This window comes from Vombatus ursinus, unplaced genomic scaffold (genome assembly GCF_900497805.2).
Source record: "Vombatus ursinus unplaced genomic scaffold, bare-nosed wombat genome assembly UNPS02014830.1, whole genome shotgun sequence".
NCBI classification, from domain to species: Eukaryota; Metazoa; Chordata; class Mammalia; order Diprotodontia; family Vombatidae; genus Vombatus; species Vombatus ursinus.
The window spans coordinates 52921930-52936378 of NW_020954608.1; the positions used below are offsets into that span (position 1 = coordinate 52921930).

At 39.0% G+C, this 14449-nt stretch overlaps 1 protein-coding gene across 2 annotated transcripts in view; it reads right to left on the reverse strand.

Annotated features, from left to right (window-relative positions):
• Nucleotides 1-14449, reverse strand: part of VWF (von Willebrand factor) — a 202486-nt gene that overhangs the window by 36342 nt on the left and 151695 nt on the right. For both annotated transcript variants that reach the window (XM_027838876.1, XM_027838875.1), the window contains exons 35-38: nt 9666-9886; nt 7521-7713; nt 6966-7307; nt 4064-4263 (exon numbers count right to left, since the gene is read on the reverse strand). In XM_027838876.1, coding sequence (XP_027694677.1) covers nt 4064-4263; nt 6966-7307; nt 7521-7713; nt 9666-9886 — 956 coding nt within the window. The remainder of the gene's footprint in view (nt 1-4063; nt 4264-6965; nt 7308-7520; nt 7714-9665; nt 9887-14449) is intronic.

A 14449-nucleotide genomic window follows, 5' to 3' on the forward strand; every position in this document is an offset into this window, starting at 1 on the left:
TTCTGTGATCCAGACATATTGTTCTACTTGTTATTCATCACATACAATCGGGGTGTGCTTCTAAATGTTTAACAACCAGCCCTCTGAAAAAACGACAGACTTTTAAACTTAATCTTCATTAATAATATCTTCACCATCATTTTCTTAAGTTTTCACAATCAACAAAACAATAAATGAAGCCTTTAATGTACTGTTCACCAATTTCTGAGACATAGATATCCACACTGAAAATTTGGTAATTGGCTCTCCCAAGCCTGTATTAGCTAGCTCCAGCATATCTCTTGATATAATACTCTATTTCCAGTTTTTAAACCTTTGCAATGACTGTCCCATGCCTACAATGTTGTACGCTCTCACGCTCTCTCTCTCTCTCTCTCTCTCTCCTCCTCCTCCTCCTCCCTCCCTCCCTCCCTCCCTCTCTTTCCACCTAGAGCTCCAATGTGCTGGGCAGTACTGGTAGCCAGGCCACAAAAGGTTAGATTCCCAAGATAGGCCAGCTCAGGCCACTTTCTGAGTCCTCTTTTTACCCTCCCTCCTCACCTCTGAAATCTACCTCAGCTGTAAGAAGAAAACAAGCTAGAGTATTTTGGGGGGAAAATGAAAGATCTAAGTTAGGAAAGGTAAAGATAATGAGATTTAAAAAAACACACAGATAGATTTCTATCTTCCTGGACTAATTTAGGTAGTTCTTGCCTGGAGATGGTGTGGTGTACATGTGCTCTGAAGTGCCTTCTGACTCTAATCCTGATGGGCAAACTCTCCAAGGTTTCATGTTGAAATTGTTTGTCCTTCTTTCTTGAAGACAGCCATGGCAACAGGAAGGTGATGCCATGACTTGCAAGTGAATTGGATTTAAGTAAGAGAAGGCTGGGCAAAGTCAGCAGCCTCACTTTCTCCTCTGGATCCATCTGGTTCCAGTGGCAAGATATAAATCAGAACGACTGGAGATGACCCTGGATACAGGGTCTTTTTCCCATGTTGGGGTAAAACCTTGCCAGAGGCTGACAGCTTCCATCCCTCAAATGAGCCAGCAGATGGCACTCATGTACTAAACACAGAAAGGCCCCTTGCTTAGGAAACTTAGCCCTGATCTCAAGTTCATAGGATCAATCAACAAGCATTTATTAAGTGCCCACTATACCTAGGTGCTTAGAATATAGATACCCCAAAAATGATAATCTCATCTCTCAAGAAGCTTACATTCTGTAGGGATCAATAGATAGATGACTGTGTAGACAGGCAGACAGACAGACAGGCAGGCAGACAGATAGATAGATAGATTGATTGATATTGATAGATGATAGATCATATCATTGATAGGGGATAGATTAGATAATTGATAGATGATAGATTGATAAGGGATACACATACATATGTATACATGCACATACATCAATGCATACAGACCTACATACATAATAAATATTTTAAAATTTATTTATTTATTAAAATTTATTTAATATTTTAAAATTTATCAGCTCTGATAGAAAAATAAAATCAGTAAGCCTACATTGATAGGAAATATCTTTATTATGATCAGTATGAAAAATGGGGCCAGTTCTATCATTTCCATTTTATGGAAGAAGAAACCTCAGTTCAGGTTGAATGATAGGATTTCGAAGTTTGAAAAGACCTTCGCGGTCACCTAGTCCAACCAGTAATTGAAAAAACTCCCCTCTATAATATATTCAATATGGAGCCAGTCTGTCTTTCCTGGAAAACCTCACATAAGGGGGACAGGGATAAAAAGAGTTTGCATAACCTCCCCAGGCAATCCATTCCACCTTTAGAAGGCTTTAATTGTGAGGAAGTTTTTCTTTGTCTTAAGCCTAAATTCACCTTTTTGCAGTTTTCAACCATCACTCTTAGTTCTGACCTCCTGAGCTAAGCAGAAAAGTCTAATTTCTCTTCTATATTCCAGCTATTGTGTCTTCTTAATCTTTTCCAGGCTAATAATCACCAGTTCTTGAACCAATCTTCCTATGAGATGGTCCTAAGGGCCTTCGCCCTTCTAGATTTGGAACTAGATGAATAACCAGACCCAAAGAACAGGAATTAATGAGTAAAGGAGGTCTTCAGTGAAGCACTCTGAGGATCTGTCCCTGATGTCCACAGTTGTTCAACATTTCTATCAAAGCTTAAAAAAATGGCATGCTTGGCAATTTTTCAGATGACACAGAGCTGAAAGAAACAGCTAATATATTCAAACTCAATTTAACAAACATTTCTTAAACACTCATTATGTGCAAGGCAGTGGGTTAAGTGCTGGAAATAGAAAGATAAAGTGAAAATGAAAGAAAAACAGTGCCTGCCCTCAGGGAGCTTACATTCTTCTGGGGTGATACAACATGCATACAGGTAAATAAATACAAGATAATTTAAGAAAGAAGAGAACATTAATAACTAGAAGGATCAGGAAAAGAAGCTGGCACTTCAGTTGAACCTTAAAGGAAGCTAAAGATTCTAAGCAGAACAGTGTCAAAAACTGTCAAGAATGAGGAGACCTGAGAAAAGGCCACCAGATTTAACAATTTAGCATTTGTAATCTTGGAATGGGAGTAGGTAGCTTCAGTCTAACGACGGAGTCAGAAGTTAGATTTCAAGTAGACGAAAAGTGAGTGCTAAGAAATTTGAGCATACAATGAATAAATTCAGTTTTTCCAGAAGTTTTTCTATGCATAAGAAGTGAGATATGGCAAGACATTTAGTAAAACCATAGTGACTGCCACCTCTCTTTTCTTCTCTCCTTAAAATTCTCCAAAATTTCTACCACAGTGCAGGAAGAACCTCCACTACTACCCTACTCAAGGCTGATCTCATGTTAATTTCCTGTCTTCCCAAGATTCTATTCTCCACCACAGACACTGAAGGAATCGATGCGAGAGTGTTTATATGTGTAGTGTGACATAATTTGTTTTTCATGCTTTTGCTATAATAGATTAGAATCTAGAATATCATTTATTTTGCCTTATTAGGTAAATTGTTATATTTAAAATCATTAATCGATCTGGTCATTCTCCTTCAAACACTCTCTTATCAATACCCTTCTTAATATGTGATGATCAAAACTGAACATGGAACTCAAGATACAGTCCAACCATGGTGAAGCATTCATTATTATCACCTCGGTAGTCCTGGAGGCTCTAACTCTCTTAATGTGACCTATGATTGCATCAGCTTTGTTGACTCTCATGACATTATGTTAACTCATGCTAAATCTGAAATCCACTAAAATCTCTAGATCTTTTGCAGGCAAACTGTCATCTAGCACCATCCCTCCTCCACACCAAAATGCTCCATTATCTTATTATATTTAGTCCAGTGTTTTAGCCTGTCAATATCATGAATTCTCACTGTCATCCATTATGTGGACCCCTCTTGCCAGTTTCTTTTTGTCATCTGCCCATCTGACAGGCATGCCATCTCTACTTTTATATGACTCAATGATAAGAATGTTAAATAGCCCAGATCCCCGAATCCTTGCATTACAGAGCTCCTTTGGAGCTGACATTCATCCATTGGTGACTTTTCTTTGGATCTAACCTTTTAAACAGTTCTGAATCCATCTAAGTATATAACCATTTAGCCCATTTCCATCTTGTCCATATGGAGAGTATGAAAGACTTTGTTAAATGATTTGCTAAAAATCTAGGTAAACTATATTGACAGGAGTCCCTTAGTATTCCAGTCTAGTACAAAAAGAAAATGAGATTAGTTTGACACGACCAGTTTTCAACAGAATCATGCTGACTCTGTAATCACTGCTTTATGTCTAGGAGTTCACTAATCATCCCTTTAAGGATATATTCTAAAATTTTTCCAGGACTCCAAATCTAGATCACAGCCCCATAGTTTGCTGACTTCCTTTTTGTTTTTTAATTGGTGCACTGGCTGGTTCTGCAGTACCGCTCCAGTCCTCATTCTCTCTCAGAAGGTGGGGGAAGGGAAAGTGGAATGGTTTTAAGGCTGTCAGAGATGGGAAAGATCCATCAGCAACATAAGATTCTTCCTACTGAGTCCAGGAGACAGGTGAGAAAGCCTAATTAAGACCATAAGCTCTTACCTCATGATGGACCCCATCTTCAGTGATGCACTGGGTACAGGCTTCCTTAGGGACACAGCTCCCCTCTAGCATCACCTGCTCAGGAGGACAGAAGCAGCCTTCTGAGGGATGGTCCACACATGTGCTTGAGTTACCATCACAACTCTGAGGGCAGACCTGCTGGCAGTGATGATACACCATGGAGGGTGGGCACTTCATAGCTATGGAAAGGCATTAAAACTCTCAATAAGACATCAACTCAATTATCCACATGAAATATCAATAAGAATGATTCTCTTATTAATAATAATAAATCATGTTTACATAGCACTTTGGGGTTTACTAAGCATTTCCATCACAATAACACCAGCATTGTTTGTCCCTATGTTACAGATGAAGAAACTGAGGCTCAGAAAGGTACTTGCCCTGAGTCACAAAGCTAGTAAGTAAAAATACATGGAAAATGCAGAATAATAGATAATCTCAGTGGCACATATATTTTTCTTAAGAAAATGTTTATCTCTGCTGAATATGAATGTGATTAATATTCTACAATTCACATAAAATAATGAATCTTTAGTTACAAAGATCAAGCTTGGAAGAAGCAAAAAATGCTATCTACTTTCCCCATTAGGTCACACGCTCAACTCTTCACCAGATCACTGTGTGCTGGGAATTAACTTCCAGAGAAGGTTGGAAGACAGGTTAATTTTAAAGGGTTTCTCTGCCTACACAGTAAATACTCAAGACAGCCATACATAAGTAAGGAGATACTATCAAATCACCCCGCAACCAGTATTTGCATTCTGAATGTGCCAGTAGATTGAGTTGATACCATTAACATCAATATAGCATCAAAGACATCTAGAAGGAGCCTTAAAGATCATCCTGTCCATTGATTCCCAACTAATTTGACCACAGAATAATGTTAGGCTTCAAATACATTGATGAAATCTATAAATGCTGATCCATGGGGCCTGGTATAGAGAATCCTAAGAACAAAAGGAAGAATGAAGCAAATTTTGAAGCAAAATAAAGAAATTAAATGCCATTTTCATAATCAAAAAATACTACATGCAGGATATTTTTGAAACATAACTAATTTCAAATTTAATTTTTTTTTTGAGAGAGGACTAGCAGAAGTTTAACAGAAGTCCCCTAGTAGTTTTGCTTATTTTGCCAAACATCAGAGATGAATGGCTTAGTTTGGGAAACAATGCTCTAGTCTAAGCTCATCACTTTATAGAAGAGGAAATTGAAGTCTAAAGAAATGAACTAATTTGTCCAAGGTCATATAGCTAGTTAATGTAGCCAGACCTAGAACCTAAGTCTCCTGACTCAGCCTAGTGTACTTTCTAAAACTCTCGTCAAAGATGCTTTCCCATTTTTAATCTTATCTCTTATTTTATCTTCCTCAAAATGACTGGTGACTAGGTGACTTGTTGACTGGAATTATGATTAACTTTTGACAAAACAGGAAACTGAGACACAGAGTGATTAAAGAATTTACACAAAGTCAGCAAACCTAGAAAGCAGAACTCCTTAGACAATACAACTTCTAAAAGTAAAGAACCTATACAAAGTGGAGGGGACTGGTCTACTAGAATCTAAATTGTCTTCTTACTATCCCACTCAATAATTGATTTTCTATAAATTTCGCTTGTGAAAGGTCTTCATATATAGAGAGCAAGGACAGACCATCTTAATATTGCACACAGAAATAAGAAATTTAAAAAGTCATTTAAGTGGAAAGAGGAGCACAGAAACAATTCCACATATATACAATTAAAAAAAAACTTCATGAGGTTAAAATAAGCAAAGAAAAAAAGAATAAAGGTGTTCAGGATTGGACTTGATAAAATAAGGCAGGTTCATTAATTGTTACCTGGAATTGTACTTCTAGATAATTGCAATTTAACATAACAAAACATAGTTCAACTGTACTAGGCCAATGTATAAATATATGCTCAGAACAGATAAGTCTAATTCCTGAAAACAACAACAATAATAAAATAATATTTTACATTTAAGTAGAACTGGGATATCTGTGATCTCAGTTCATCCTCATAACAGTCTTGAGGTCATGCAAGACACCATGTTTACTTATGTTGAATATGCATGTGTTTGATATTATATAATTCACATAAAATAATGAATCTTTAGTTAAAATATTTAGTTAAAAATAAGTACCAGAGGGGCAGCTAGGTGGCACAGTGGATAGAGCACTGGCCCTGAAGTCAGGAGGACCTGAGTTCAAATCCGGCCTCAGACCAAACACTTGACACTTACTAGCTGTGTGACCCTGGGCAAGTCACTTAACCCCAAATGCCTTAAAAATAAATAAATAAATAAATAAGTGCCAGTCATGCAAGGAGGCAATTTTGTGTAATGAAGAATACTTGATTTAAAAAGACCTGGATTTGAATTTTACCACTTACTAGCCACAAGCTGTCATTATCTCTCTGAGCCTCAGTATTCTCATCTATAAAATAAGTATAACAATATTTGCATTACCTAAACCTCAGAGTGGCTATTAAGAAATCATCTTACATACCATGGAGGTACATAGATCACTGAACTTGAGGTCAGGAAGACCTGAGTTCAAATCTGGTCTCAGACACTTACAGCTATGTGACCCTGGGCAAGTCATTTAACATTTGTTTGCTTCAGTTTCCTCATGTACAGAATGAGAATAATAGCATCTACCTCCCCGGGTTGTTGTGAGGGTCAAATGAGATAATAATCGTAAAGCGCTTAGCACAGCCCCCGGCACATAGTAAGCACTATATAAATGTTAGCTTTGTTATTATATAAGCATGAGTTTGTTCAGAGCAAGCTGTTCTCAGCATGCAGATATGAGGAAACTGAGGTACAGAAAGGTGAAGTGATTTTCCCAAGTTGACAAAGCGGAACTTTGACTCACCACAGAAGTCTGTCGTCCTCCAATTGACACAGACTCCATGCGTCCGGCAGAGATGGGCATAGGAGGAAATTACTTCACACACTTGTTCCTGCTGACAGCTGTTCTGTTGGCAAATGGCATAAAACGTAGCTGGAGCAAGGACTTGATGGCACTCGGCAAACACAGAGGACATGAGGACCTGGCACTGGGAGCCTCCGGAGTCCAGACACTGTTGCTCTGGGATGGGTTCACACGTGGTGCCAGGCTGCTGGACCGTCCACTCCTGGATGAGCCTGCTGAGGTCTGTGGTGACTGTGCCATCCCTCAGCATGAAGTCATTGGCCCCATTCTCATCACAAATCCCTAAAAGAAAAGAATGAGAAAGGATTGTACCAGCTTCACGTAAACCCAGCCGCTGACTGGGGACCCCTGCATTCTCCATCTCCATTTTGTTCAGAATAGATGTTCCTACTGTCTCCAGGTCTGTAAGGGCCTAGAAGTCCAGGAAAGCAAATGGAGAAAGGCCATAGGTTAAAAGGTCACAGATTAAAACAACAAATAAACAAAGTCTCTCACCACAGAGTCCATAGGTTTTGGAGGCAAGGGTCTTGGGGCTGAGTTGCAGCTGAAATTCGTTGTTCTGTGGTGTGAATGTGAAGATGTGGTTCAAGTGTGTGAACCTGATCTCATGCATGATGGCCCCATAGTTATTGACTTCCATATTTTCATCCACATAGGGAACTGAAACCAATCTCCCATTCACAGTCACCTGTACAGGTAAGGAAGAGAGGACAACAATCACATTTATGCAGTGTTTTCAGGTTTGCAAAGCACTTTCCTCACAACTCTTTGGAGGAGATAATGTAAGTCTTTTTTTGTTTGTTTGTTTGTTTGTTTTTGGCTAGGCAATGGAGTTAAGTGACTTGCCAAGGAGCACACAGCTAGTAAGCGTTATGTGTCTGATGCTGGATTTGAACTCAGGTCCTCCTGACTCCAGAGCCAGAGCTCTAACCACTGCGCCACCTAGCTGCCCCTGCAAGTCTTTTTTATCTCCATTTCATAGATGGGAATAGTGAGGCGCAGAAAGATGAAGTGACTTGCCCAATGCTTGCAAACTGAGGAAACAGAGCTTGGATTTGAGTACACGTTCCCAATTCCAAGTTCAATGTGCTTTCCATTAAACAATGGTCCCTCTCTAAAATGTATCAACCAGTAAGGATCCTGTCAGACCTTGACGCCACAAAAGAACCTGGGTCTTTCGTCCTTGTTGCACTTAATTTAAAATCCTAATATTTACCAGCAACAACTTGTGGGAAAACCAGACTTAGAAGACATTTGGAAAAGAAGGAAGAGGCATATGAAACATGCTACCTGAAAAGAAATGGACTGAAATATTGAGTGAATGTGAAGCAAGGGTTTTCCACCCATATGCTTGTTTTTAAACAGAGTGGAGATAAGCTCCCTCAGAGAAAGTTGGGAAAAATTCTTACAATTCTTGGTGACCACAGAGAATTTCCAGGGGCATCAGGCCCTAGCACTTTACTTCATTCCTAAAAATTTTTGCCAAGTGTAGGGTAACCCAGGAAAAATGCCTCAATCCTATCTGGCATCACCAAATATTGCTCTTCTAATAATAGTGATAACAATAGCTAGCATGTCTATAGAGCTGTAAAGTATGAAAAGCATTTCACATGTGCTAATTCATTTAATCCTTACAACAACCCTACGAGTTAGTTACTATTATTACCTTTATTTTACTGATGAAGAAATTGAGGCAGTCAGAAGTTAAGTGACCTGGCACATAATACGTGTTTAATAAATATTGATTGATTGATTGAATTTCTCTAGGTCACTCAGCTAGTAAAGTATCTGAGGCAGAATTTGAACTCAGGCCTTCCTGATTCCAAGTCCCATGCTCTATCCACAGCTTCACTTATTGTTTATTTGGACACAATAAGAAATAAAATGGTTCAACCCAAGAAGCATGGATGGAAGCTGGAGGGGGAGGAGCATGAGGACAGCCAGAGAAGAGAAAGGACACTGAGATTCAGCAGTACTGGAAGTATTAGTTATAGTAGCCACATGTGTTCCTCACATCTGTCTCTAGTAGTTTACTCAGCAGCTAGGTGGCGCAGTGGGTAGAATGCTGGGCCTGGAGTTAGAGAGACTCATCTTTCAATCGATGAGTTCAAGTCTGGCCTCAGCCACTTACTAGATGTGTGACCCTGGACAAGTCACCTAACCCTGTTTGCCTCAGTTTCCTCATCTGTAAAACAAACTGGAGAAGGAAATGGCAAACCATTCCAGTAACTCTGCCAAGAAAACCTGAAATGGGGTCACAAAGAGGTGGACACAGCTGAAAAAACTGAACACAACGCGCCTGTCTATCCCCCAAGGGATGAATATTTTGAGGGAACAACAGCAAAGTAGTTTACTCTGTATGTTCCTATGTTTCTCACTGATATTGTAGGTACTTAGGGGAAAGTGTACCCCAGGCTTCTGGGGGGCTGTCTTGTTACTACTCTTCATGTTATGCAGTTCACTAAAAGCCTTTGCTTTGGAGAGGGGAGCAAAGCATGAGAGAAAAACATTTTGCCAAGCATGCAGGCTAGAGAGGCCCCAGTAAACACCTCGTCAGCACAACCCATTCAGTCAGGTTCAGGTGGGGTCCCCAGAGCCTCTTCCGCTGCCCTGACCCCCTGGCCTCCTTCCATCCCTCACCTCCATGTCACTGTGGAGCTGGACAGACAGGCCCTTGTGTTTCACTTCTATGGACTTCATGCAGGTGGCCTTCACCCCGGGGTTACAGAGCCCATTGTGAAGGTTGATCTCCAGATCTTGCTCTTTGCTATCAAACAGGACATAGGAACAGCTGCCTGTCAGCTTGAAGTCCTGGCCATCAAAGGTCACAATGTGCTGGGTTGAGCTTCCCATGCATAGGCCTAGGCAGAATGAGAGGGAAGAAAAGTAATGAGATTAACAGAATTATTGCAGTACCTCACATGTGCCTGGTATGAAAAGAAGAATAAGTCTGGACTTGGAGTCAGAGGACTTCTGTTTGGGTCTTGGTTCTGCTAATTACTACTTACGTGACCTTGAACAAATTATTTATATCTCTGAGTCTCAGTTTTTCATCTATAAAGAGTAGGTTGGACTGTTGTCATTTAGTCATTTTTCAGTCATTTTCAATTCTTCATGACCCCATTTGGGGTTTTCTTGGAAAAAAACTGGAGTGGTTTGCCATTTCCTTCTCCAGCTTGTTTTACAGGTGAAGAAACTGAGGCAAACAGGGTTAAGTGACTTGCCCAAGGTCACATACCTAATAAGTGTCTGAGGCTGGATTTGAACTCAGGAAGATGAATCTTCCTGACTCCAGGCCCAGTACTCTGCCCACTCACTGAACTACCTAGCAGCCTACAGGTTGGACTGGTTGAGATCTAAAAATCCCTTCCAACCCTAAATTTGATGACCTCAAGTTCTAAGGCCCTGTGTGCTATCTATATGGAGTGTGTCATCAAATCACTCATGTTCCTACAACATGCGATATAGGTAAATAGAACGTCAGAGATCATTTAGTCCAAATTCTTCATTATACGGATGAGGAAACTGAGGCCCAGAGAAGATAAGGTCCCACAGTTAATTAGTGACATCTTAAGCCCGATTAAAGGGTTTTGATGGCCCTTAAAGACTTTTTTAAAGCCAAGTTAGAAAGCTGAGTATACTGCTAAAGAGAAATATATTTCATTACCCACCTCCTCCAAATTAAAATGTGCAAAGTGAACAATTCACTCTACAGGGATGCCTGGGCTTAAGAAACAAAGTCAGGTTCCAGAGGTATCATGGATCATTGACATTATAAGTAAGCATGAGCTCATTCTGAAGAGAGCTCACCAAATGACAAATGTATTATACTGGCTGCCAGATGACTCATTGTACCAGTAGTAATTTTGACTTAATACCTTAAGAGACCTTGCAACAGGGCCTGTTTCTGGAGCCAAAACAAATGGTCGGGTCTCAGCACTCTTTCCTTCACCTTCATTTGCACTAATCAATAAATTCTCAAAATTCCTATTAAAGTACCATTTGTAAGTTCTAGTTATCATGGAGCTGGAGAAAATGATTCTGTGAAAATTCTTACACTGAAGCAAGTATAGCTATAAGGCACTCAAAATGAAAAAACTTAGGCTTTCACACGACACACCAAGACCATGTCTACACTGGTAACTGAAAAGACAAAGAAAAAAAAGATATAGAATAGTAGGATCCCCATCACTGTAACATCACCCTTTGTAAAACATCATTTTCATAGGATGCTATCAGCTAAATGCAGACTGGAACACAGGCTTTTTTAAAAATTAGTTTTTGATAATAGAAATTATTACTGTTATTTTAAACTCTATTGCAAAGACTATGACATGCATTTGGATTTGTCCAGCAATGTGTACAGCTGGCATAGACAGAACAAGTGATCAATGAGGAATAGGAGGGGAGTGAGCTAGACGATCTTTGGGAAATTTCGTTTAATAACCCCCACACTTCCCATAGACAAAGGCCCATCTTTCTAATACCAACCTTCTACCAATGTAGCAGCATGACAGCAAGACATAGAACATGATAGCCGACAAAGAGCTAAAAATTAATGTTATGATAGGCAATGGAGAGGTGCATGGTGGGTAACCATTGTTGTTGAGTCGTTTTTCAGTCATGTCTGACTCTTTGTGACTCCATTTGGACTTTGCTTAGCAAAGATATTAGAGTGGTTTGCCATTTCCCTCTTCAGTTCATTTTGCAGATGAGGAAACTGAGGCAAACAAGGTACAGTGACTTGCTCAGGGTCACACAGCAAGTAAGTACCTGAGGCTAGATTTGAATTCAAGAAGAGAAGTCTTCCTGACTCCAGTCAGGGCACAGGATACACCACACCACTTAGATCTCCTAGGGTAACCGATGAGGAACTTCAAAGAAGAAAGGGAATGAAAGATTTTGTCAAGGAAAAGCATAATAGTAAAATAATAAAAAAAAAATAGCCTGGTTACATGGGAAGAATGAGAGATGCCAGTGGACAACCAGAGAGCTCCACCAGTAACTTTGCAATATCAGGACAAAGTGAGGAGGGCCTCCATCACATTGGGTGGACCCAAGGCCAATTTATGGAAGAAAATGGACAAGAGCTGCATAGGATGGTCAGGTATTGGAGGGAACCCCCAAATCAATGGGAAGTTAACACCATTTGATTATTCAAGTATTAAATATTAAATGTGCACAACAAATACCAATTAACCAACAACCAATCCAAACCTGGAAAAAACTACAACCAAAACCCAAATTTGGACCATTAACATCTTAACTAAACACAAAAGTGAAAAATAATTTAATACTACATATTTAACCAAACAAATCTGAAAAAATTAACAAAATGTGTTTGCTTTGTCTGTACCCCTTTCTACATCTTTCTAACACTCAATGAGTTTTGACTTCAATTTATTTTCTTTTTGATGTAGCTATAACACAATGATCTGCATGGTTGGGAGAGGAGAGATAGCCACACTGATGAGGTTACAGATCCACTGAGGCATTAGGGAAGTATGATTTTAACTCTAGGAGGTAACCTATTATTATTCTAGCTGCTGGTACAGCAAGCTTGCAAATTGACTTACAAAGTATTGGGAAATAAACACATTTTTACTATTTTTGTTTGACCGAACCATAAGAAGGAGATACTCCGCCTTTTCTTCAGTTCTTCCTTTATTTTTGTCAAAGATCATTTGAAATCGTCCTTATGTAAGTCAATCACGACTTTTTTTTTTTTTTTGGTGAGGCAATTGGGGTTAAGTGGCTTGCCCAGAGTCACACAGCTAGTGAAGGTTATGTGTCTGAGGCCAGATTTGAATTCAGGTCCTCCTAACTCCAGGGCTGGTGCTCTATCCACTGCACCATCTAGTATGTTGCTTTTTCTCATCAACATAGGAAGTGCCACAAATTTGCCTCTGAGTACTGACTGCTTTAGCCGCAAACCATAGATTTTAATATGCAGCAACTTTGTTGTCATTTTTTTATGTAATTTACTCTTTTACCCAGGCATAATTTAATAATTTTTTTTTAATTTCCACATGGACCTATAACTTTTGGTCATAGTTTTTGGTTTGGATTTTTTTCTTTATTTGCATCTATGATTTCATCTGTGTAGGGGATTCACTGGTGTGGAAACTCCACTAATACAGATTGATAACTCATTTTTTTTATCCCTAGGATTTAATAATGCTTTATATATTGTCAGCACTTAAATTTAATATAGTATTCTAATGTATCTATATGAGGTGTTATTTATGTGCTGTGTCACCTCTACAGACACGACAACTTCCACCTCTTGCTGCTACTGGTTTGTTTGCTCATTAAATCTCTGTCCAGGTTCAAAGTACAGGGTATGATTATCTCAGAAACTGCAAAACTGCAGAAACTCTCTTTCTAACCAGTTCAACACAACCCACCCCCAGCCACTACCCTACACCAGTCATTCCCCCTGCCTCAGCCCACATTGAGGAAAATCTCTCTCTCTCTTTCAGGTGAATTTACCCTCTCTCAATCCAAACTATATACTTATAGGCTTAGACACAAATCATTGTAAACTTTAAACTTTAACTTTAATAAACTAATAAATAACTAATAAAATAATAAATGCCATAAACTTTAATAACAATTTCAAATAGGTTAGAAATGCAAGTAAGCATTTAAAGGAACAGGCTTCCATTTGAAGTCTATGATGGCTACAGGAGGGTTAAACTTCTTTCCATTCTTTCTCTTTACCCTCTCTCAATCCTTTAATCGTAAAAGGGGAAATGGGAAGTAATGGGTCTGGATAGGAAAGGGCATCTGTAATCTTTTCTAGGTTCCCCCCCAAAAAAAGTTTCAGGGGCCTTTTCTATGTCTTGTGCATGTCACTACTAAATGCAAAAAAAAAAAAGTTCTTTCTGAGATTTCCTCCAAAATCTCAGAAATTTGGGGAATTTTTAGTTTGTCATTTCTGTCTTCTCCCAACTTGCCGTATTTTCCTGTGACACTATTAACATTAAAGTTTAGCTATAGTATACCTAGAAGAGTTAAATTGGGTATTTGTTTTCCCATGTCCATATCCTGTGGATTCTTTTAGTCAGGAAAATCTTGGATTCAAGTCTCTGCTCTCATACATACTGGCTGTGACACCATTAGCAAGTGACTTAACTTCTCTGTGCCTCACGCCACTTTCTAAGGCTTTAAGTCACAGAAAGGTTAGCCATCTGCATTGGTAAGAGTTTCCTTGCTAGGAATTTGTGACACATTCTCTCTGGCTCTGTTTCTGTCTCTCTTTCAAGATATGCATATATAATATATTAATACACCTATTTATATAGGTATGTATAATTATATATTACATGTGTATATATAATGTATTAACACATACTACCTAGATAGATAGATAGGTAGATAGATAGATAGATAGATAGATAGATAGATAGATAGATAGATAG